At 36.1% G+C, this 24,957-nt stretch overlaps 1 protein-coding gene across 1 annotated transcript; it reads left to right on the top strand.

The window, feature by feature from the left end:
• Positions 1-6,094: 6,094 nt before the first annotated feature.
• LOC145268808 (peptidyl-prolyl cis-trans isomerase NIMA-interacting 1-like) lies at positions 6,095-24,867 on the top strand. Its single transcript, XM_080124430.1, has 3 exons — positions 6,095-6,290; positions 17,653-17,844; positions 24,530-24,867. Exons 1-3 carry the CDS (start codon positions 6,239-6,241, stop codon positions 24,748-24,750), a joined length of 465 nt encoding a protein of 154 aa, XP_079980556.1. The 5' UTR covers positions 6,095-6,238; the 3' UTR covers positions 24,751-24,867.
• The last annotated feature ends 90 nt before the right edge of the window (positions 24,868-24,957 follow it).

Here is a 24,957-nt window from a genome sequence, read left to right as displayed (position 1 = left end):
AATGAGGATACTAAAAAGAACTCTCGGTTGGTTTCAATAAAAAGCAGAGGAATGTTGGCAGCTGGTTTAGCTACTCCATATCCAGCATTATAATCTTCAAAGGAAGAAAATTAAAAAAAAAAGTCAAAGGTGATTTTGTCATCGGTTTCGAATATTTCGATCAGTAGAAATTATTATTTTCTGCACTGATTATTGTGAAATCATGAAAGACTAGTGTCTGTACGTATAAAAATATTAATATTTATAATTATATATATCTACTTATATATAAAAGGCCGTTTATCTGTGCACTTAAGGGAACAGTGAGGATACTAAAAAGAGCTCTCGGTTGGTTTCAATAAAAAACAGGGCAATGTTGGCAGCTGGTTTGGCTACCCCATACCCAGCGTTACAATCTTCAAAAGAAGAAAATTAAAAAAAAACAATAAAGTTTTGTAGAATTACTTTACATCTCTTCCTTTCGTTGAGGTATAGGTCTCCTTCAGCCCTTTTTTGTTATGCTCCATCAATGTTTTCAGTGCTCTTGGAGCCCTTTTCAAGGCAGGAGGCATTTTTTTTTTTTTACAAGGGAATCACCACTTGATGTGTTCCCAGCACTCTCTGGTCAAAAACAGACGCGAAACAACTTGTAGAAAAATAAATGTCTTTATTTCTTTTCCAAAATGCTGTGACTACTAAAATCAATTGTTCGCATGTAGCAACGAGAAACTTAGCGACGACGTGGAACAGAGAGGGCGGCGGTTGACGGTGGTCGGCAGACAATCGACATTTTTTATTACTTTTTTTTGTTCTTAAATGTCGAAAACACTTTTTTTTATAAAACAAATACAAAATAAAAAATTAACTTATTTAATAAATAAATTGACTTCTTTTAATAAAGAGAATGTCGAAAACAGTTTTTTTGTTGTTGTTTGAAAACAGACTTTAACAAGCGAACATGAAAAACTTAGATGAAAATATAAAAGATAAATCAATCAAGTATATTTTTTTTTAAAAGAAAATCAAATTTTACGAGTGTTTTCGACATTTAAGAAAAAAAAAAAGAAAAAAGTTGATTGTCTGCCCTTGTGGATCCCATATTTACGCCAGGTGTCGTTAGTGTTGTAAGTTCTCAAACAAGATGGCGTGTAGCAAATCTTCACTAGAACCTGTGCTAATATTTGATTTTCTTAAATAAAAACAAACTACTTGGTCGATTTACGTGATTTTTGGAATATGACATCTTCATGCAGTGACAAGTACGTACACTATAAAGATTTTTTTTCAGATTTTTCTTGTAAAAATTTTTTTTCGGCCCATTTATAGACAAGCACCAAAATTTTCGAGATCTTTTTGATAATCTGTCTGAAGTAAATGATATAGCCATTGATGGTCTCCCTCAAAAGGAAGTCGTTAATGAGATGATGATTGATCCCAGCATTAATGAGACCAAAACTACATTAACAGAGATTAATAAGGGAAAAGCACGCGGACTTGATGGGATACCTTTTTTTTATTACATTTTCACCCCAAACAAGACATAATGACACTTTGATGTAGGGGGCTACTATCAGGGACATAAGTTGCAGGGGTACTGTGTAGGGAATCGAGCAGCAAAATGTCTGTTCACATTACACGTGAACTTCTGCATGTCAGTACAGTAAGGGAAAAAGGGACCCGGAAGAGAATTCCAGTCTAGTAATCCGAGGGAAGAACATATTTCCAGTATCTAGGGATCTCTACTGTAAGGAGTTGAGCAGAAAGATGTCTGTTTACATTACACTTGAACTTCTGCATGTCAGTACAGTTGGGGAAGCAGGAAGCTGGAAGGGAATTCCAAAGTCTAGCAGTTCTGGGGAAGAACTATTAGAATAGAATAGAAGGCTTTCTTACATCTAGGGATTTCTACTGTGTAGGGGTGGGACTTTGCTGCTTGTCAGGTTTGTTGCGAGAATTTATGTCGAGGGGGTACAAGGGCTTGAAGTTCGTCGGAGCATTCACCATTAAAGTACTTGTGGAACAGGAAGAGGGATGTAACATTTCGTCGATGGGTTCAGGACCTATCAGGTTGGTGACTCTCTTTTGAACCCTGTCTAGGAGTGAGAGACTAGTAGCAGATGCACCAGCCCAAATATGACAACAATACTCCATACATGGGCGAATGGTGGCCTTATAGAGGTACAGGATACTTTCAGGCGTAAATAGCTTTCTAGCAAGGTTGATACCTGTTGAATTATTGCTATTTGGAGGTGATAGCGTTCTCAACACAGCCCGTACACTGATCTTTGCTGTTTGGCATGATAATGCTATCCCTGAAGGTTGGCTTGATGCAATATTGATCACAATTTATAAAGGAAAGGGATCAAAATTCTAGAGGTATTAGCTTTTTTGAAGCGGTGGGAAAAGTTTTAGCAAAAATTTTGTTAAATCGATTGCTGAAATAGATTTGTCCTTCTATCATCCCAGAGAATCTTTTGTGAAAATTTTCATCGTGGTTTTAGATCTGGGCATGATATTCTCTGCATGACAGCTAAAGGAAGAATGTTTGGAGCGGCAAATGCCTTTGTATCAAGTTTTTGTCGATCTGTCAAAAGCTTTTGATACCATTAATTGCAATGCATTCTGGAAGATTCTTAGGAAACTAAGCTGTCCTACTAGTCTTGAGGACTTGCTTCAGTGGTTACACAATAATATGAAAAACTTTAACGGATCTCTGTCTGATCCAATTTCAGTTGAAAACGGTGTGAAACAAGGTGATATACTTGCTCCTTCATTATTTTCCATACATTTCACTGTGATGCTGGTGTATGCTGTTAACAATTGCGATATTGGGATGAAGTTTCGGTTTCGTACATCAGGTAAATTTTTTAACCTTAGAAGTCTCAACGCAAAATCAAAAACTTTTCAGAACCTTGTTCTTGAACTTTTATATGCAGATGATGCAGACCTTGTGTCACATTCAGAAGCAGAAACACAGATGATTATGGACAAGTTATCAGAGGTTTGTAAAGCTTATGGATTCATCATCAGCTTCAAGAAAATATGTTATGTATTCCCCTACTATAGGAATGCCATATGTTGTTTTTGTTTTTTTTTTACATAGGAATCACCACTTATCAAGGCTCAAAGACCACTTGAGGATAAGGGTTAAGAGTGTACAGTAGTCAACTGGACAATATAGTAATCGTTAGTTATGGAATTTCGGTAAATTTGTTAACTTACGCAGAACGGCTTATCAAGAACTTGTTTACATTGGACTTGTAGACAAGCATATTGTAATCAGCTGGAAAGCAGGAGGGCAGAAGACAATTCCACAGGCGTGCAGTTCTAAGAAAGAAGCTTTGTTCATGGAATCTACATTTAGGTTTAGGCACAGATAAAGAGTGGGGGGAATTATTGATAGTGTTTTCAACTAGATGAGTGTTTCTTGTGAAAGTTTAGCAAGAGGGGACTATAGATTGAAGCTCAATCGAGCACTTGCCATGAAAATAACGATAAAGCAAAGACAAACTCGCTACATCTCTTCTGTGAAATAGAGGTTGCAGGGAAGAGAAAAGGACATCTCCTACGAAGCTACAAAGTCTATTTTGAACTCTATCAAGGTAGGACAAGTTCTTTCTAGCAGCTCCTGCCCATATGTGGCAACAGTACTCCATCCTTAGATGAACTTGGCTCTTATATAGAGAATACTTGCTTCTACATTATTTTTCATATATTTTGCTGTGATGCTGGTGCATGCTTTTAACAATTGCGATATTGGGATGAAGTTTCGGTTTCGTACATCAGGTAAATTTTTAACCTTAGATATCTCAACGCAAAGTCAAAAACTTTTCAGAACCTTCTTCTTGAACTTTTATATGCAGATGATGCAGACCTTGTGTCACATTCAGAAGCAGACACACAGATGATTATGGACAAGTTATCAGAGGTTTGTAAAGCTTATGGACTTACCATCAGCTTAAAAAAAACATGTTATGTATTCCCCTACTATAGGAATGCCATATGTTGAACCAAACATTTTGATTAATGGTAAAAAGTTAAATGTCATGGATAATTTTGTTTATCTGGGTAGTACGCCGAGTAAGAACCGTATGCTTGATGTTGAGATAAATCACAGAATAGCCAAAGCCAGTTCTGCTTTTGGCAAACTGGAGAAACGTGTGCGGTCAGATTGGGGAATCACATCAAAAACAAATCTAAGTGTTTACGAAGCATGCGTTATCACTACACTGCTATATCGGTCAGAGACTTGGACAACATATAGAAGGCATCTCAAGTTATTGAAAAGGTTTCACTAAAATTGTATTCGGAGAATACTAAGTATTAACTGGAGGACTCCGACGCCTGACACTGTAGTTCTTGAACAATCAAATAGTAATAGTATTGAAATGAAAATCATACAAAATCAGATGCTCTGGATTGGACACTTGGTCAGGATGGAGGACAAAAGACTTCCTAAACAACTGTTTTATGGCGAGATAGATAGGGGTAAAAGACCACAACATAAATCAAGAAAAAGGTTTAAGGATTCTCTGAAAAAAATCTTGAAAACACTTGAAATGGATGTACATAACTGAGAAGCCCAAGCAAAATATTGATCACAGTGGAGAAAGATCATCAGAGGAAGCTGTAAGAATTTTGAAGAGCGGCATGTAGATCTTGCTGCCTTAAAACGTGTTTTAAGAAAAAGGATGAAAATATAATGTCAGAGAAATTACGACAGGAACTGAAGTGCACTACATGTGACAGATACTTTTTGCCAAAAGCTGATTTTGTAAATCATTAGAAATCACACAATCAGATAAGAACAACAGTCTTATGAGGAGGGTTTTACGGCACATCTGGCAATGCTAAGTTGTCATGTTTGTGGTCGAATCTGCAAATCTAAACGTGGCCTGACACAGCATTCGAGGATTCACAATATTATCATGCGATCACTTTTACAAAAAAGAAAGTTCTTATGTCACATATGCATACTTTTATGTAGGACTAAAAAGCTGGATTAAAAAGTCACCTACGTGCACACAGACGCACAACACTTAACTGAGGAGATCGCAAAGTTCTGTCAAGAAGTAGCAATCATCATATATGTATGTATGTATGTATGTATATATATATATATATATATCTATATATATATCTATATCTATATCTATATATATGTATGTATATATATGTATGTATGTATAAATACACACATGCGCGCGCACACACACACGCACACACACACACACACACACACATATATATATATATACTCCAGAATAAAATTATCTAACAATCAACTGGTATGGAAACCTATGATTATAAGTCTTACAAAATATTATTGGCAATAATATTCTATAAGTACTGTCCCATAAATTATTCAACAGATAAAAATTTATAAAAACTATTTATTTTGATATAAAACACATTATTAGACAAAAGATTGAAATAAAACCAGAAAATTTTTTTCATTTTTTTCATTTTCCAACATTTTTTTATTAGACAAAATGTACGACATTCGAGGCCGACATATTGCTTTTAAAATTCGACCTTTCTAAGGTTTGACAGATTAGCCTTTTTTTAAGGCCAAATTTGGCTGTTTTTTTTCCCCCCACTCTTTTATTACAAAAAAATATTATTATTAAGAAGGCCAAGCTGTCAAACCTTAGACTGGCAAAATTTTAAAAGCAATATGACGGCCTCGAATGTCGTACATTTAGTCCAAAATTTCGATTTCGATTTAGATTTACATTTAGAAAAAAATAAGAATGATTTTTTTTATCTCAGCCTTTAAATCTGATGTGTTTTATATAAACAGAAATAGTTTTTATAATTTTTGGACTGGCAAATAATTTACGCCGCTAAACTACACATTTACCTATATATATATATATATATATATATATGTGACTACTTCATTTAATCACATAAATTAATATACGAAAGTATAAATTTATTCGTAAACTTGAAGTATTTACTTCAACAGTGCTCAATACGTAGGTAGAGCTAGGTAGTAAGTTATAAGATATATATTGCATATATTATAAGCCTGATGAATCCTAGCGTGGATGAAACACGGAATATTCTGTGTAGCTTACAAGTTCACTCAGTAGTTATCTCCCTTTGCATAGGCATCTCGATCTTTGTATCATAGGGGAATAATCCGTTATTCACCGGAAAAGCAGTATATTCTCCTACGCATGTGTGAAAAAGACAAAATATTTCAACCGAGAAAGTCTTGTCCGTTTTAAAATCATAACAGAATCTATACATCATGGGAGACGAACTACCCGAAGGATGGGAAAAAAGGGTCAGCCGTAGTTCTGGTAAGTCCTTAATCACCCCACTTAATTAAGGTACATTAGGTAGTTAAGTTTTATTAATTTGATTAAGATTTTGCGGTTAATCATGAACCCCCACCATCCGGAGATGGCAGAAGAAAATAAAAAGCCTTTGTTTAATGTTTTTTTTTTTTAATTGTTTATTAGAGCGAATCAGAATTTTTCAAATTAGTGTTTTGTAAACGAAGAAAAAAATTTTTTTTTTTTTTTTTTTTTTACTTAATCTTTGAGCCATGCCACAATTTTTCCTTTGGTTTGAGTGATTTTCAGATTCGCAATAAATTCTTGTTTACATATTGATTTTGAAGTGCTTATGCGAAGAAGGTACCGTGCTAAATTATATATATATAATATATATATATATATATATATATATATATATTAGTATTTTCAATTTTTACGGTATCTTTTGTTTATTTATTAAAAATTGGGTACTAGTGCAGTGGAGTGCACTTATTGATTTGTGCTGTAATAATAACGTTATTATTTTAAAAAAGCCATTCTTAACATGGGGAGGGGAAGGTGATTTGTACCTATTCTATACTTCAACCTTACAATTGAATTAAAAAAAAAACATATCATAAAACTTTAATTAAACTTGGAAATACGATTTAAAAAATAGCGCGGACCAGTAAGTGCATTAGCACAAAAAAAAAGTTAGGTGAAAGTACAGAATATGGCGTTTGAAAATATCTCCCCTCCCCATATTAAGAATGGCTTTCTAAGTAACCAACGTTATTATTTCAGCACGGTACCTTCTCTGCGTAAGTAAGTACCGATTTTGACTTTGGGTCAAGATGTTCTCTCAAAGAAAGCGATTTATCGTTCTGCATTGCGTAGAGTAAATATTGAGATTGACGGCTTAAACATAATAACGGTAAATATGTCTTCTTTTTTTTTTTTTTTTTTTTTTTAAATAAATATTAGGTGCTTCTTCTGCAGTTTACGGACCGTGCCAATATTTTTTAGATGGAATTTTCAAATTTAATTTTTTTTTACGGTGTATTTTGTTGATACTGTTAGGTGAAAGTATAAAATAGGATTCACGTGTATGAATTGCACAAGTACAAAATTTGATAGAAATGCGTAAAAAAAGGATTTCAAATTTTTTATTATGCTAATTTGTTAACCAACTTTTAATGTAATTACAAATTATCTTGAACTTTGCTGCTTTGAGATGGCTGGCATGGAAACAATTCTTGTTTTGTAATAATTTCTAGTAGTTGGGGTTGTTTCGGTAAGAAAAAGTTCTCACCCCCAATATATAACGAATCAATTGGTGAACTTTTGCTTGATTTCCGCCTTAACAATCGCCTTTTAAAATAATGACATTTGAGGGTTTTCGGGATGCTGAAAACGAATATCGCATTTAAATTTTCCGATGTACCTTTCCAGATATTAAGGGATGTAATTCGTTACTTTATAAGGGGTTGGCATTTTTGTATGCGCATATTTTTGACGTATCGTCATTTTAAAGGGGATAATTGTTATGGTAGAAAGAAAACATTTAGAAAAGTAAAAATAATATCGCTTCAACGGCAGCCACTTTAAAGCTGAAAACTTCGATATAACGAAGTTTTATTAAGCATAAATAAGAAATATTTGTTATTTTTACAAATACTGTTTCCATGTTTAATTTGTTAGGTGTAGTAAGTACTGAATAAAGGAAGGTTAATAATGTTTAAGTTATCATTTAGTAAAAAAAAAAAAAATTAACATGGGTAGTGATAGCCGGAAATGAAGTGGAAACAATAATCGTAAAAATAACTGAAATATTATAAAAATGCGCCGAAAAAGTCCTAAAATTCGCGCACCAAAAAATAAAAACAAAATGTCCGTTTAAAAATTCGCGCGCACGTGTTCGCGTTGTTCGTTATGAACAATAAAAAAAAAAAAAGGCGGGGGGGGGGGGCGGAGTTCAGTATTTGACCTAATGAAAAAAAGAAACAAAAAAATACAGAAAAACCTGTATGGTGTACGTACGCGTTACGGAACGAAAATGTCATATTCCAAAAATCACATAAATTGATAAAATATTTTTATTCATTTTTTGTGTTTGTTAGGATAAAGTCGACATCGATTTGGTGCTTATGCACTTTTGCTACCGTGCCGAAATAATAACGTTATTATTTTGAAAGCCATTCTTACCATGGAGGGTGTTTTGTAACTATTCTATGCTTCCACGTAACAATTTAACAACAACAACAACAAAAAAAAAGGATATCGTGAAACTTGAGTTTAACTTGAAAAAAATTATTTAAAAATAGCGCGGTAACAAAAGTGCATAAGTACCATCGATTTAAAAAAAAAATTGTTTTTAAGTAGAAACGATATTACATACTTAATTGTCCTGTCGAAAATAGGGTGCTCGTTAAGATAGAAGATAGTCGATAGATTGATTTTTTTTGTCTCCCCCCCCCCCACCCACCCATCCACCGGACGAAAGGAAGGGTGACCTGGAAATTCACCCTTGTCCGTTCGTCCGCACTTTTCTCAATAACTACCCTTGGAATTTTTGGAAATTTTGCACAAACATTAAACATGATGATTAAAAAAGAAACTAAACGGATTTTCCGGGAAAACTTCGGTTGCCCCCTTAGGTGTCCCTTTCGGGTTAAAATGGCTAAAATTGACATTTTTGTGCTTATCAATTTTTTTTTTTTTTTTTTAATACCTTGGATTTTTATAAAACTTTCTGAAAAGTTGTAACTAACTGATTTCTATAATTTTGTTTGTCTATAATTCGCGATAATGCTTAGGTGTGCCTCAGGGGCTCTTTAGGACTAATAAAAACACTCCGTTTTTGGGACTATTTTACCCTATTTGTTCAAAATTTTCTGTATATGTCTATTTAGCAGTTTTGCATGGTGCTGAAGAACTCAAATTGAAATATGTTAAGGCCTAAAACTGCGCCGTTTTTTTAATTTTCACTACGATTTTGCGCCCCCTGAGGGCTAAATGGGAGGGGGTAATTTGTCCCCCCCCACCTCACCCTCCATTACACCCCAATTCAAATGAATATCTCTCATCTTGAGGAAACTGGATGTCTTGACAAGCTTCTGGCTTCAGATCTGAATTAGAACACCTACATCAAATCTGTTGCTAAGATTGCTGGAAAAATGGTTGGATCACGATACTGTTCCAGTAGATATCTCCCTGCTGGTGCAATCCTAAGAGCCAGGTACACCCTAAAATGAAGTACTGTTACCACATTTTTAAATTTACTTTTATTCTCCTCCTAAAATGACCATATTGCAATCGAAGCGTAACTATCTACTGTAATAAGGTACCTTTTTTTTTTTATTTATTTATTACATTTTCACCCCAAACAAGGCACATTGCCACTTTGGTGTAAGGGGCTACTATCAGGGGCAGCAACTACTGGGGCACTATGTTGGGATTTGGGCAGCAAGGTGTCGGTTCACGTTACACCTGAACTTCTGCATGCCAGTACAGTTAGGGAAGCAGGGACCTGGAATGAAATTCCAGAGTCTAGCGGTTCTGGGGAAGAAACTACAGGAGTAGAAAGATCTTTTACATCTAGGGATCTCTACTGTGTGGGGGTGGGATTTAGCTGCCTGTCGGGTTTGTCGAGGGTGTCCACGTCGTGGGGGCACAAGTGTCTGCAGTTCGCCAGAGAACTCACCATTAAAATATTTGTAGAACAGGCAGAGGGATGCAACGTTTCGTCGATTGGACAGAGGCAGAAGCTTAGATGCCAGTTCAGGGCCTATCAGATTGGCGACTCTCTTTTGAACCTTGTCTAGGAGCGAGAGACTAGCAGCAGATGCACCAGCCCAAATGTGACAACAATACTCCATACATGGGCGAATGGTGGCCTTATAGAGGTACAGGATACTTTCAGGTGTCAGTAGTTTTCTAGCACGGTAGAGAGAGCCTACCTTTTTCGCAGCGGCCCTGGCAATGTTTTCAATATAATTGTTTCAACTCATGTTTCCTGTGAACATTAGGCCAAGCAGTTTGAAAGATCTACTCCCAGACAGGGAGTCACTGGCCATTGCTATTATTGGAAGAGAAGGTTTCTTGTAATTATTGAAGGAAACCAGTTTGGTCTTGGCAGCATTGAATGTGACCATCCATTTATGTCCCCATTCCACTACAGATTGGAGGTCATCCTCTGTTTTTGCCATTTCTTTAGATATGTGTTCATTTGTTTTCCTGTCATGTCTGTTATAGAGTGTGGTGTCATCAGCATATATACCTATCTCAGAGGCAGTTTTGTCGGGGAGGTCATTAATAAATATTAGGAACAATAGAGGTCCAAGGACAGACCCCTGAGGCATGCCCGCATTTATATTACACTGTTTAGATGTACGACCGTCGAGGACAACCTGGATTTTTCTCTTATCTAAGAAGGATTTAATTATGTTAAGTATTCTACCAGTGATACCATATGATTTAATTTTCCTGAGGAGACCCTCATGCCATACCCTGTCAAAAGCCTTAGATATATCTAGAGCTACCGCTCTGCTCTCCCCCGCTTTGTCCAATGAATGGTATATACGTTCAGAGATTACAGTGAGGATGTCAGCTGTGGAACGGGCTTGTCTAAATCCATATTGGTTGTCAGTCAGAAGTTTAGCATGTGTAAGGTGCCGAATTAGAGTATGGTTAATTATGGTCGAATATTTTGGCGAAAAGTGGGAGGAGGCTAATGGGGCGATAATTTGATGGGTCAGTTCTTTCGCCAGAATTCTTGAATACTGGTACCACAGAAGCAGTTTTCTACTTGAAAATAAGGATTAATTAGGAGTATTGTCAGGTAAATTCCTCATATAGAACAGTCTCAAATACTTTTTATGTGCCTTTATGGAGTTTAAAATCAAGATATAATACGACTAAACCTTACTTTATGGAGATTAAAATCAAGATATAATATGACTAGACCTTACATCTTGAATCCTTATTCCAGTTTTGATCAAAATCTATGACATGATTTTGATTTTTGAACGAACGTTTTTTTTTTTTTAGTAGAAAACGAGTTCTTGCTGTGAATGCCTTACAACGAAATTACGATAGAGTAGAAAGAGCCGAGCGAGACATGTTAATTTCTTAAAACCATCCAATGCATACCAGCATGTATGAAATGAAAAATTGAAAAGACAACACTTTCCATAGGAGAGTTTAACCGGCTTCCTCCAAAGGAGGAAGTTCCATGGGAGTATGAAATTCACAAGCGGTCCCCCAGTTGTATGTATATCCCTGTTAAGGGGGTTTTTGCAACTCTTGCAGGGTGGTGTGTATGTCCTCCTACATACAGCGCCTGGAATTTTCGCATTGGTCACCCATTTGGTACTGACCAAGTTCAATGTTGCTTAACTTCGATGATCTAACAAGAACCGTGTGTCAATGCGATTATATTATAATACCAGCATGTATAATAGATGTTGAGCTGAATATGATGATGATGACTTTTCTATTTTTGTGCATTCATAATCCAATGAGAGTTGAGGACATGTGTTGCATGGAGAGAAGGATACGATTAATTTGTAATGTAAGTTCTAAGGACCATCTTAGTTCTGACGACTTCGGAGGAAGGTTAAATCTGGATAATATAGGTAGATGTGTGCAGAACAGGAGACTTTGATGGTATGGCCACATTGAATGAATGGATGATTAGGTTAATAAATGTAAAATGTGTTTTTAACACCAGCTTAGATCTGATGACTTCAGAGGAAGATTGCGATATGACGGTGGTTTTGTGATTAACAACATGAATGACAACCTACTTGTCCCAAGCTCAAATCCAGTTCATTCCACAAAAATCATTTTCATTTAGGACTAGCCTGGGTACTTTGCATTGCTCGGGTGTTTGGAGGTGTGTGTTGAGCAAAAAAAAGGGGGGGGGGGTTGCGAGCACAAAAAAAAAAAAAGTTGTAAGCATGCAGGCTCAAACCCGTACCACGAATGAGGAAAAAGTGAACAAAAAAAAGTGACGCGTTAGCTGTTGTGCCCATCGCCAAACCAGTAGTCACGTAGGTTTAAATTAAAGCTAGACAATCAAAAAGAGGTGATGACTCTCGAAAATATTTGGCAAAAAAAAAACGACCCTCCTTGTAGAAAAGTGCCCAGTTGAGGGTGAAGGAATTAATGTTTTTGGCTAATTTTTCGATATTTGTCGTCTGAAGGGTTCAGCTTCAAAATGATACTGATCTTGTGAAATTCGTCGCCTCTGTCAAAAGTTTTTGCAAGACATACAAACATACATACATACATACATACAAACAGATTTTTACCCTTTATATTATGTTGGCAATTACCGATACAATCCTCTATCTGTATAAGAGCCAAATATGTCCTAAAATGGAGTACTATTGCCACATCTGGGCAGGAGGTGCTTGGCGCATCCTATCCAGCCTTGATAGATTAAAATTGGTTTTGAAACCTAGTAGGTGACGCTCTTTTCTGTTCCCTGCAACCTCTATCCCACAGAAGAGATGCTGCGAGTCTGTCTCTGCTCCATCGTTATTTTCATGGCAAGTGCTCGACTGACTATGGTCCCCATTGCCAAACTTTCACAAAAAACACGCGATTAGCAAAAACCACTATGAACTCTCTATCTGTTCCTAAATCTAACCACAGATTACACAAACAAAGCTTCTTTCCCAGAACTGCCTGCCTGTGGAACACAGTTCCACTGTCCTGATTCCCTGTTAAATACAGCATAGTAACCTTCAGATCCAATGTAAACAAATTCTTGTTGAGTCGTTCCCATAAATAATCAAATTCTACCCAATTTACACCATTAATGATTACTACACTACCACTTTACATTCGTTAACTCTTATCCTCGAGTGGCCTTTTGGCCTTGGTAAGTGGTGACTTCCAAGTAGCAAAAATAAAAACTTTCACATGGTCCCTCTCGTAAGTATGTGATGTCCTTCTAGAAAAAATTCTGATTAAAATGAAATTTCGCCCAATTCTCTGTATAATTCACTTTTAATTATAAATAACCTGCAATGGGGGGAAAAAGGTGGCTGGTTAATTTTAATGAATCGAAAACCAAGCTTCACTTCTTTCATCATAATCGCTCTGACCCCCCCCCCTCACCCCCATCACACCCCAATTCAAATGAATGGCTCTCATCTTGAGAAAGCTCCATGTCTTGAAAAGCTTCTGGCTGGGACTGACCTTCACTCCTGATCTGAATTAGAACACATACGTCAAATCTGTTGCCAAGATGGCTTGAAAAATGGTTGGATCACTCTACTGCTCCAGTAGGCATATCACTGCCCGTGCAATCCTAAGAGCCAGGTACACTCATAAATGGAGTGCCACGTTTTTTAATTCAATAATCGAGGAAACCAATGCCGGCAATAGAATCTTCGGATTCACACGGTAGGATGATGATAAGATGATTAAATCTGTTGACCAAGGAAGAGTACCGTTAAATAATCAAGGTCGTGTGTACAGGCATGTATAATTGTATGCTTCCGTCCCATGTACATGAACTGGGTTGTGGAGAGGGCAGAAAAGTTATTCTTGATTCTGCTTATTTTGGCAAGTCCATTCTCTGTTTTCAAAATTTGAATGGAATATCTTATTGTGGCACACAGAAACGGCTATGATTGTAGTGCGAATAAATACTGATTTTTTTGCACTTACCTGATTAATAAAATATCACTAAGAACAATGGAAATAGAATGTTCAGCTTATATTCATGTTATTTTACAGAAATTGCATTCATGTGTGTTCAATTGTTAACATGTATGATTCTGATACACTGTACTATAATTTTTGTCATTTAATTTACCATTTTGAAGCAAATAAATACTCTGTTATCAGAAATAGTTTTATTGGATTCCTTGACTATGAAAACCTACATATAGACACCAAATTCATGTTTCTAGGTCTAATAGTTTCCAAGATTTTTAATGTTAGATTTGGTTGGCAGCCATTTTGTAAAATGGCGGAAAGTATGAAGACTCCATGTGATCGTTGCCCACTTAAACTAAAATTGAAATCAGAAATAGTTTTATTGGATTCCTTGACTATGAAAACCTACATACAGACACCAAATTCATGTTTCTAGGTTTAATAGCTTCCAAGATTTTTAATGTTATTAGATTTGGTTGGCAGCCATTTTGTAAAATGACAGAAAGTATGAAGACTCCATGTAATCGTTGTCCACTCGAACTAAAATTGTTACATAGACCTTAAGCTTTCAACCTGGCATCAAAAATTAAACTTTTACAAAAACTTGAATCGACCATATCTCGGCTCCCCCTCCCCACTATAACAGATGTTAAGCTGTATATGATGATGATGATACAGAACGACGAAAATGCTATTTCATACATTTGTACAATAGACAGGTGCAAAAAAAAAATCCTATTTCATGTTTTAGAGAGATGGGGCTGGCCGCCATTAAAAATCTAAACATGTGCGACTGACAAAGCTACTATTTAAGACAGGCATTTTCTTAAAATGTTGAATAATGAAAGAAAAAAAAATTTGGTGTGACTGATTTTGCAAGTTAAAATAGTTTAAATGATCTCAGATGCAAGGAATTTACTTTGACGTGTGTTTGTGCATAGACAGACGTATTTAATTTGTGGTTTAAACTGATTCTTGTTTTATTTTTATCGATAAGAGGCATAGGCCTCACTGAGCTTGGCAGGTTAATCAGTAAATATCTGACATAATGTAGTATTGTGAGGATTTCAAAATTGTTCCTGATTCCGATGCGATTACCGATTCTGTTGTAAATTCCTGATTCCGATGCGATTACCGATTCTGTTGTAAATTCCTGATTCCGATGCGATTACCGATTCTGTTGTAAATTCCTGATTCCGATGCGATTACCGATTCTGTTGTAAATTCCTGATTCCGATACGATTACCGATTCTGTTGTAAATTCCTGATTCCGATGCGATTACCGATTTTGTTCTAAATATGGTGGAAAGTTGTAGCTGAGTGTTAATTAGTTATATAATTCAATAACTTGAGTGTTATTTCTTCCGTCCGTCACACCAATAATTTCCTGGATAAGGTTGATACTGTTGTCCAAACTTCCAACTTCCAAACTTCTGTATACGTAATGCACCTTCTCTCAACTCCACACGAACTTCTGCTAATTCAACTTATTTCTTCGAAATCCAACTTCAAAATGAACGTCCCTCTAAAAAATCAACCCTCTTTTATCTCCAACCGGGAGCATCTCATTTGCATATCGGGTGGTCACATTGCAGGCATATAAAGAGATAAGGCAGCCATTTTTGTTTCTTTCTTCTTCATTCATTTCATTCCACGACTGACCCGTTGAATTATGCACACGTGCTAGTTAGGTAAGTCGTACGTTTCCCTACAGGTTATTTGAAGATTTGAAGAACTTGATTCCTAAAAACTTTTATTAAAAATCACCAGATTAAAAATTAAATGATCCAAAACTTTTGATATGCCTTAAAAACAAAACCAGCTTTCCGGCTGACTACAATATGGTTGTGTTCAAGTCTAACGTAAATAAGTTCTTGATGAGCCGCTCTATATGAGTTATCAAATTTACCAAATTTTCATTACTAATGATTACTATATTGTCCACTGTCTACTGTACACTCTTTAACCCTTATCCTTGAGTGGCCTCTTGGCCTTGATAAGTGGTGATGCCTATGTAAAAAAAAACAAAAAAGCACCAGAATCTGCAGAAGTGGTTTGTTCAACGTGGTTGTTCTGATGGATATTCATGTTCCGTTTGAAGAGATGAAAAAAAAACACAATAATTGCATGTACATGTCTCAGTTTCTTTTCGTTTTCTTTACTTTATTTTTATTTTTTTGTCCCCTGACAAAAGGGATTATATACCTAATAATTCACTTCTGTTACATTGTTTGCAATAACCACGTCTTGAGTTTTCTTTTCTTTTTTTTTTTTTTAAATTTTGCACAAACATGAGTCATGGTAAAAGTAAATTTTTGCCAAAACGGATATTCCGGGATAACTCTGGTTGTCCTCCTGGAGGCCAATATAGGAGTAAAATTCCCCCCACCCCCGACCCCAAATCGTTCATTTGTTTGCACTTTTCTCAATAACAGCACCTTGGATTTGTTTTTGTTTTTTTTTAATTTTGCACAAACATTAGTCATGGTGAAAGTAAACTTTTCAGCTATGGAGGGGGATGCCGCATGCTCAGCTTGTTTATATTTATTTATTTATTATTGATTTTATTATTTTTTTAAAGGAATATAACCTTGCATTTAATACCGGGCAATGCCAGATACATCTACTAGTTTTAAACAAAGTCATTTTAAATTTAAAATTGCAAATTGAACATATTATTAAAATAAAAATTTGTCAATATTGGATGATAACAGTGAATAAGGTGAGGATGATCTCTGGCCATTCCTATATTCCGGAATAATGGTATTAGTATACTAAACAAACGCTAATGTACCATTCAAACATGATTTCTATATAATTTTGTTTGTCTATACTTTGCGATAACCCTTGGATGTGGCCCAGGGGCTCTTTTAGGGCTAATAAAAACACTCCATTTTTGGGACTATTTTACCATATTTGTCCAAAATTTTCTGTATATGTCTATTTAGTAGTTTTGCATGGTGCTGAACTCAAATTTAAATATGTTAAGGCCTTGGGGACTTTTGGTGTTAAATGGGAGAGAGGGGGGGGGTGACAAATGATGGATTTAGTCATTTTTTTTTTTTTTTTTTTTTTTTGCATGGTGCTGAATTCGGATTTACATATGCTAAGGCATAAAACTGCACCATTTGTTCCTTTTCATCAGAATTTGACGTCCCCCGGGGACTTTTGAGGCTAAATGGGGGGAGGGAGGTGCAAATGCTGAACTTAAGTCATTTTTGTTTTATGCCTTGTTCATTGTGCACTTATTGGGGACCATGCATGCTTCACTTTTTTTTTTTCTTTTTTATTTAGGTCATTCATTTATACATACTTTATTTACACCTCTGTGATCTACTGTATTCTCTCGCTGTATATATTCATCCCAACTCTCTCTCTCTCTTCGAAGACATAACAACAAACATTTATTTCCTTTCTTACTTCACAATTTACGCTTTTCGTAAACACATTTCTTAGCTTTTCTAAAACAAAAGAAAAAAATTCTGTGGATCTTGGGTTTACGTTCAGCAGCCTTGTAACTCTCACTTCTCTTATTTTGTCCTTTAGTCCTCACATTCCATAAGCAGTATTTTTGACAAAGGACTATAAATCTAGCACTTATTGTTGGCTAGTTCTTAACATTGAAGTAGTATTTTTATTCTTTTTGAATCTTCGTGCATAAAATGGCTTTATGCCTTGTCTGGAGCGATTTTTATTAAAAGAAAAATCTGTTTTTAATTCTTTGTTTCAGGGAAAGAGTACTATTTGAATCAATATACAAAGGAGAGCCAGTGGGACCGCCCGACCGAACCAGCTTCCGGGGAACAGGACACTGTCCAGTGTTCTCATTTGCTGGTCAAGCATAAGGAGTCTCGTCGACCCTCATCCTGGAGAGAAGAGACTATCACTCGGACCAAGGACGAAGCCATTGATATTCTTAAAGGTAAGTGTTAGCATTAACAATACATGTTAACAACTGTAGTTTAAGGCAACCCAAAGGCTCCTTCATTAGCAACTAGCGGGGGGGGGGGTTACCCGGCGTTGCCCGAGTGTTTGAAGGTGTGTGTGTGTGTGTGTTAAAAAAAAAAAAAAACATTGGCCGGGTGTTTGGAGGTGTAAAAGAAAAAAAAATGTTTTGGTCGGAAGGTAGGATTGAACCCTGAAGCCTTGACGCGAAGGGGGAAAAAAAGCCAGCCACCTAACCATCTTGGCCACGAAGGAGAGGAATTGATAAGGGTGTTCAGTTAAGGTTTATAAACTGAAATATACAGGTGCGAGGAAGTGGCGTGATATTTGACCTAGTTTTGCGTTTTTACTGTTTTCCCCGCTCCATCATTCGTTTTTTAAAGACGCGGCGAGCTGGTAAAAGTTGGGCAAATTAAATACACACACGATCCCTGTTAAGTCGTAGATATTATAATTTCAACGTGATATAAAAAGTTTTAAGAATGAGCGACAGCCTTGAGAACCTGCCGGAAAAAAGCTTTTTGCAGACATACACAAAAAGCGAACATACATACATACACACATTTTCGCTTATATATAGATTGCATTTAGTCTTTGGATTAATAAAGTGTGTAACAAGCTAGAAAAAATTTTAGAAGATAAGCAGGAGAGTGGGTGCCTGACTTGTTCTGCAATTTCCAATGTGGTCGGATATAGTCCTTTAAGTTCTGGTTGAACTTATATTGCTCAAGAGTCCGACAAACAACATTGCTAGGGCTGTTCAAAAGAGGAGAAATTCCAGTATCTATGACTGTTAAATCTATACGTAAAACATCAATATATGTTTGTGTGAGTCTTGCTAGAAGTCGAAACTGACAAAACAAAAACCCACAAAGTATTTTCTATGAGTATTATCTCAGATGAATAATCTCTAAAATTAAGGAAAAAAATTGCTCTGGAGGCCTTTTCAATTTTATAAGTAGGGCTAGAACAACAGCATCTTCTTTTCTTTCTTTTGACTTTCGAGTGTGTATCCGTTGATATCATATGCTTTTAGCTAGAGTGATGTGGTTCTCGGTTGATTAACTGCGTCGGATATATACTCGAGAGTCAAAACGATGAAAAGAATATGCTGTTGTCATAGCCCCATTAATAAGTGCTCAGTAATCTTGATAGAGCAGGCTGTAATCCCAAAATTAGTTAACTTGGTTTAGTTATTGTCTGGATCCTAGATACAGCAGGTATGTTTGAACACAGTGCCTCCCGGGATAAAAATCTTCTGTCATTTTGTTGGTGTTGTCTGAGAGCCATAATATATAAGTGCTCAATGCCATGTCCTACATAGAGCAGGTAGTAACCCAAAAGTGAAATTACATACAAAAAAATTTTTTTTTTTTAAATTTTCTTTTCTATAGGGAAGGGAGCTTGGTTTTTAGTAATGCTTGGGAGGCATAAATGTTACATACACTTAATTTCTTAATTCGCGCATTCAGCACCAGTATGTTCTTTCTTTCTGATTGTCAAGTCGGCTAGCGGTCAGCAAGCGTCACCAGACACGGCTGGCGGTCAGCAAGCGTCACCAGACACGGCTGGCGGTCAGCAAGCGTCACCAGACACGGCTGGCGGTCAGCAAGCGTCACCAGACACGGCTGGCGGTCAGCAAGCGTCACCAGACACGGCTGGCGGTCAGCAAGCGGCACCAGACACGGCTGGCGGTCAGCAAGCGGCACCAGACACGGCTGGCGGTCAGCAAGCGGCACCAGACACAGCTGGCGGTCAGCAAGCGGCACCAGACATGGCTGGCTCCCAATCTAAGGAGTAAGAGGAAGAGCTGTTGCATGCTTGTTAAGCATAAATAACTTCCTATTCGTCATGCGTCAATTTTTTTTTTTTTTTTTCCTCCCTCTTCGTTCCAATCTCTATGCTTAAATACTTAAACGGATTCTAGCAATTATAGCATCCCAACAACCACTTCTCTCACCAAACACATCACCAAATCTTGACTACCTCAAGATTCTGTAACTCTACTTGCTCTATATTTTGGAATGGGCAGCGATTCCAAACACCTTCTGCAAGTAAAGTTTTGATTGTCTTTTAGTCTGATCTTGACACCAAAGCATGTTGTCTTGTAGGAGGAACCGTGAATGGCATTGTTACCAATGCCATTTTTACATCCTAAGGATACTTGAACGCTGCCAGTATTTTGGTACTTTTGCACAGTCATTCACACTGTTTTTTTCTCACATTTCAATCTGCGGTCGATTTCTCAATTGGATAAATCAGAAAGGTGGAGATTAATGAGATCCTGATGATCACTATGTGTGATAGGAGGACATATTTCCTCTTATGATCTGAATAAATTTTATTTTCGAAACACAAATGATAATATTAATTATCAATTAAATATAATAAAAATATAATTATTAATGTAATAATTATAACAGAAAAAAATACTTAAAATATTATATAATAATATAAAATGTATATAAAAAAAATAATTATTAATATAATAACTATAATAAAATAAAAATACTTAAAATATTGTATAATAATATGAAATATAAAATATAATAAAACTACTTAAAATAAAAAAATAGCAATAAAAGATTATATAAAATTATATAAAAACGGTTTTACTTCAATTTGAATGTAAAACATTTTTTGGCATCTCTGGAGATTTTCAAAAATATAGAACGAACATTTATTCTTTTTTTTTTTTTTTTTGAGATTCTAGAAAGATCTTTTAGCAAAGGTATAAATAGAACACTGGTCGTTAGCTTAAATCAGTACGTGACATCTGGGACACGAATGAAGAGGTGACCATTCAAGACTCCGACTTAAAAGTCGTTAAAGTCTCAAGAAAAGCTGACAACTTATAAATATAGAAAGACCAGCCTTCGGAAACCTATATCTGGTAAATATAAATTGATTTCTTTGAATTGGGTAATCTCCAAAAATACCGTTAGGGCTTACAACATGGCCGCCAGAAGAATCAACAAAAAACTGCGAATAAAATATATAAAACTCGTAATTTCTGTTTTTAAAGTGGGTTGTCAATTTTCTTTATGAAATATACTTCCAAAATAAACTATTACAGTCGTTTAAAACATAATAGAAGTATTATTTTTTATTTTTTAAAAACAATGTTTACAAAATGTCTATGCACGTTCGAAATACGAAATATTAATCTAAGGGAATTAATCTGAGAAATAGTTGTCTCCCTTTTACCTTGTGAACTTTTCGGTTTTTGTTTACTTTCTTTTGTTCTTTTTTTTTTTTTTCAATAAAACTTTTTTCCATTTAACCTTTTTTTTTTTTGACTCTTTTATTTTTTATAATGTATGATTTGCAGATTACCCCTGGACTCTACGAGCAAATCCGTAACATATATTATACTAAGAGAAAGTCGAGGCATATGGACTAAATGTTACATTGTATAACCTGGAACAACAACAATTATGATTAGAGATCCTTTGTTGCATAAAAGCTGAGTATTTTAAGCTGTTTTGTTGCTGTGGAGTTTCTTTTCGTCTTCTCGATTTAAAGTTAAGACGTGAACACTAGGATACTTCAATTAAAAGTCAAATATGAACAGGTAAAATTATAGAGGAATAAAAAGCGAACCAAATGAGGTATAGATTGTTTAAACAGATGAGCAGCTCTAGGAAAGAAACTTTGTTCATGGAATTTGTGTTTAGATTTAGGCACTGATAGAGAGTAGGAGAACTTGTTGATAGTGGTTGTAGCTTGATGAGTTAAATATGAAGTTGCTTTGAATTTTATTTTTGATGATTATTGATTGTAAAGCAAACTGATTTTTTTTCTAAATATATATATTAGCAGGTTACCTGACGATGCCTGGTCGTAAAATATGCTAAAATACACGTTTGAATTCAGCTTGAAAGTCAACACCAAAGTATACCTGGATGTGCTGAAGAGTGTAGTGATCTCCTGGTGCAATCAGGTGGCTAATCCTATGGGATATAACCGTTAGCACATCTGCTGTAGATCTAGCAGAACGGAAACCATATTGCATGCTACTAAGAAGGTTATTTCTGCTGAGGTGGTTGACTACTTCTCTATTTAATATGGATTCCAGCAGCTTACTCATGACACACAGGAGACTTATTGGTCTGTATTGAGAGGGAGATGACTTATCACCTGAGTTCTTAAATACAGGGCATACTGATGAGGTTTTTCCAGGGTGTTGGAAAGCACTTTTCCTTAAGGCAACGCTTAAACAGTTTTGTAAGTATGGGGGCAAGTTCTGGTTGAAGCTTTTTCAACACTATAATTGGAATGCCGTCGGGGGCCAGTTGCTTTACTGGAATCAAGGTTCTTGATTAGCTTGGCGACCTCACGTACAGATATTTGTATGTTGCATAGCGTGTTGTCTGTTATAGGAGGAAATACGGGGAGTTGATGGCCTTCGTCGCATAGTAGAATTAGCTGCAAAGTTCTTGGCAAATAGTTTGGCCTTGTCTGATGCTGATGAGATGACCTCGGGTCCATTGATGATGGTTGGGATAGAACGCACGCTTCTGTTCAGGATCCTGTTTGCTATTTGCCAAAACTGGTGGGAACCAAGTTGCTGCTCAGCTACTTTGGATTTAACGAACTGAGCATATAGTTCTCATGCATTTTTTATTACTCTTTTAGTAGTGTTGCTGGCAGTCCTAAAAGCAGCTTTAGTCTCAATGCATCTATTACGTTGGTCGATGTCGATGCTAAAATACATGTTCGAAGTCGGCATGAAAGTCAACACCAAAGTGTACCTGGATGTGATGAAGAGTGTGGTGATCCCCTGGTGCAATCTGGTGGCTGCTGACAGATCTTGGGTGTGGCAGCAGGACTCTGCGCTGGCTCATATTTCCAAAGAGACCCAGGCATGGCTTCAGAAGGAGTGCTACGACATTGTACCCATCTCTCACTGGTCCCCCTTCTCTTCCGACCTGAACGCGCTGGGCTACTTCATTTAGTCATATGTTGAGAACATCACCAACATGACCTCCCACAACACCAAAGCCAGCCTGATTGCAGCCATCTGCCGAGCTTCCGCCGCCGCCGTTTGTGGAAAAGGGGTATGCTGTGAATTTCGGACTCGTATCAAAGCGGTTATTGAAGCTGAAGGCGGCTACATTCAATAAATGTCAGCTCTATTACATTATTAAGTTACCTGAATTGATTTTTTTTTCAATAGAAGTTTTAAAATACAGCTGTAGTGTTTTCTTTTAGGGCGACAATTATATCGTTCAACCCTGTATTTGTCCGATTTACTGTATATTATGAGCTCTTTCTAGCTTCATGTCCTTGCGTAGACTAGTCGTAACGTATGCTTAAATATATTTTAAATTTCAAAGTTATTATCAGTCAATTTTCTGTTGCACACTATATTGTAGTGATTTTAAAAACAAAAAAAGAAACTTCTGACTTCGGTGCCACAGCAAACAAAACTATAAAACTATTAGCAATTTCTCTTACTCTCTACCTATGCCTAAATCTAAGCAAAAATTTCATGATCAGAGTTTCTTTCCTAGAACTATTCGTCTGTGGAACACAGTACCACAGAGCTACTTCCCTTGCTGACTGTGACATGGCCACTTTAAAGTCCAGTGTGAATAGGTTCTTGAAGAGCTGTCCTCTATAATATAAATCTCACCTGTCTGTTTAAATGTATGTATGTATGTTTGTATGTCTGTCTAAAACTTTCGACAGGGGTGACGGATTTTTATGAGATCAGTATCGTTTTGAAGCTCAATCCTTCGGACTACAAATATTGAAAAATTGGCTAAAAACATTAATTCCTTCACCCTCAACTGGGCACTTTTCTTCAGGGAGGGGTCGTTTTTCCAATATTTTCGAAAGTCATCCCCTCTTTTCGATTGACTAGCCCTGATTTAAACATTCGTCACTTCCAGTTTGGTAATGGACGCAATGGCAAAAAAATAACTTTTTTTTTTTTTTTTTTCATATTCTTTTCGCCCTTCGTAGTGCAGGTTTGAGCCTGCCTACCTACTACCACTTTTTTGTTTATCTTTGCTCGAACACACACCTCCACACATCCGGGCAACTCTGGCCCCCCCCCTCCAAAAAAAAATTAAAAAATGATCACACTTCCATTACAATACCCATGAACCCTTATCCTTAAGTGGCTGTCGGCCTTGATGAACAATGACTTTATGATGTATATAAAAAAAAGAAAGATATTGATATTGATGGTATAAGACTCTGAGAAAGTAACTCCTGCCATGCACGTGCATCAGAAAAAAAAAGAGTCCTAGAATTCATCCATGTAAAAAAAAAATTTGAACCGATCAACATTTACCAGCTCCTGTTGAACGTTTACGAATCCATTGCAGTTGCTGTCAGCGCAGTTAAATGGGTTTGTTGATTTCAAAGTGACGACAGAGATGTGAGTGACAAAGAGGCTAATAAAACTGCACCGAGAATGCTGGTGATTATGTTGAAAAATAAATTCTGGAGCATAAATTGTTTTATTGGTACCACTCCCGTCTTCATAGCTCCTCAATGTTTTTGCTTTTTTAGTTAAAAAAAAAAAAAAATAGATGGTCTTAATTTTTATAAAATTTGGACAATAGCTAAAATTTTTTAACAGATTAAACAATGCTTAAAAAAAAAAAAATCAAATCTCCAATTTTTTTTTTTTTTTTTTTTTTTTTCAGGTTACAGGGAAAAAATAAAGAGTGGTGATGCAGATTTCTCTGATTTGGCCTCAAAGTACAGCGACTGCAGTTCGGCCAAAAGGGGAGGTGACCTTGGCGTGTTTGGACGCAGTCAGATGCAGAAACCGTTCGAGGATGCTTCATTCGCGCTGGAGGTCGGAGAGTTGAGTGATATCGTGTCTACAGATTCCGGTGTGCATATCATCTTGCGAACGGCTTGAACTCTAGATTAACCAACGACCAAAACTTAAAAAGGAAAAAGAAAGAACTAGAAAGTAAAATTTACGTGTAATATAAAACAAAAAAAATGAATAAAAAAAAAATATGACTGGGGAAAAGTAGATATTTAAGTTTTGATTTCTATGTTGATTAGTTTATTATTTTTGTTAATTTTAATTAATGTTTAGAAATTTTGTTAATTTTAATTT

Source organism: Euprymna scolopes, chromosome 44, assembly GCF_053919585.1.
Source record: "Euprymna scolopes isolate OS-2025 chromosome 44, ASM5391958v1, whole genome shotgun sequence".
NCBI lineage: Eukaryota > Metazoa > Mollusca > Cephalopoda > Sepiida > Sepiolidae > Euprymna > Euprymna scolopes.
Note: the sequence above shows the minus strand (reverse complement) of the source record. Positions and strands in the feature narration are given on the sequence as shown.

Coding starts and splice junctions, on each gene's coding strand:
- LOC145268808 (XM_080124430.1), top strand. CDS start 6,239: ATGGGAGACGAACTACCCGAAGGATGGGAAAAAAGGGTCAGCCGTAGT. Junction 6,291..17,652: donor AAGGGTCAGCCGTAGTTCTG/GTAAGTCCTTAA, acceptor TCTTTGTTTCAG/GGAAAGAGTACTATTTGAAT. Junction 17,845..24,529: donor AGCCATTGATATTCTTAAAG/GTAAGTGTTAGC, acceptor TTTTTTTTTCAG/GTTACAGGGAAAAAATAAAG.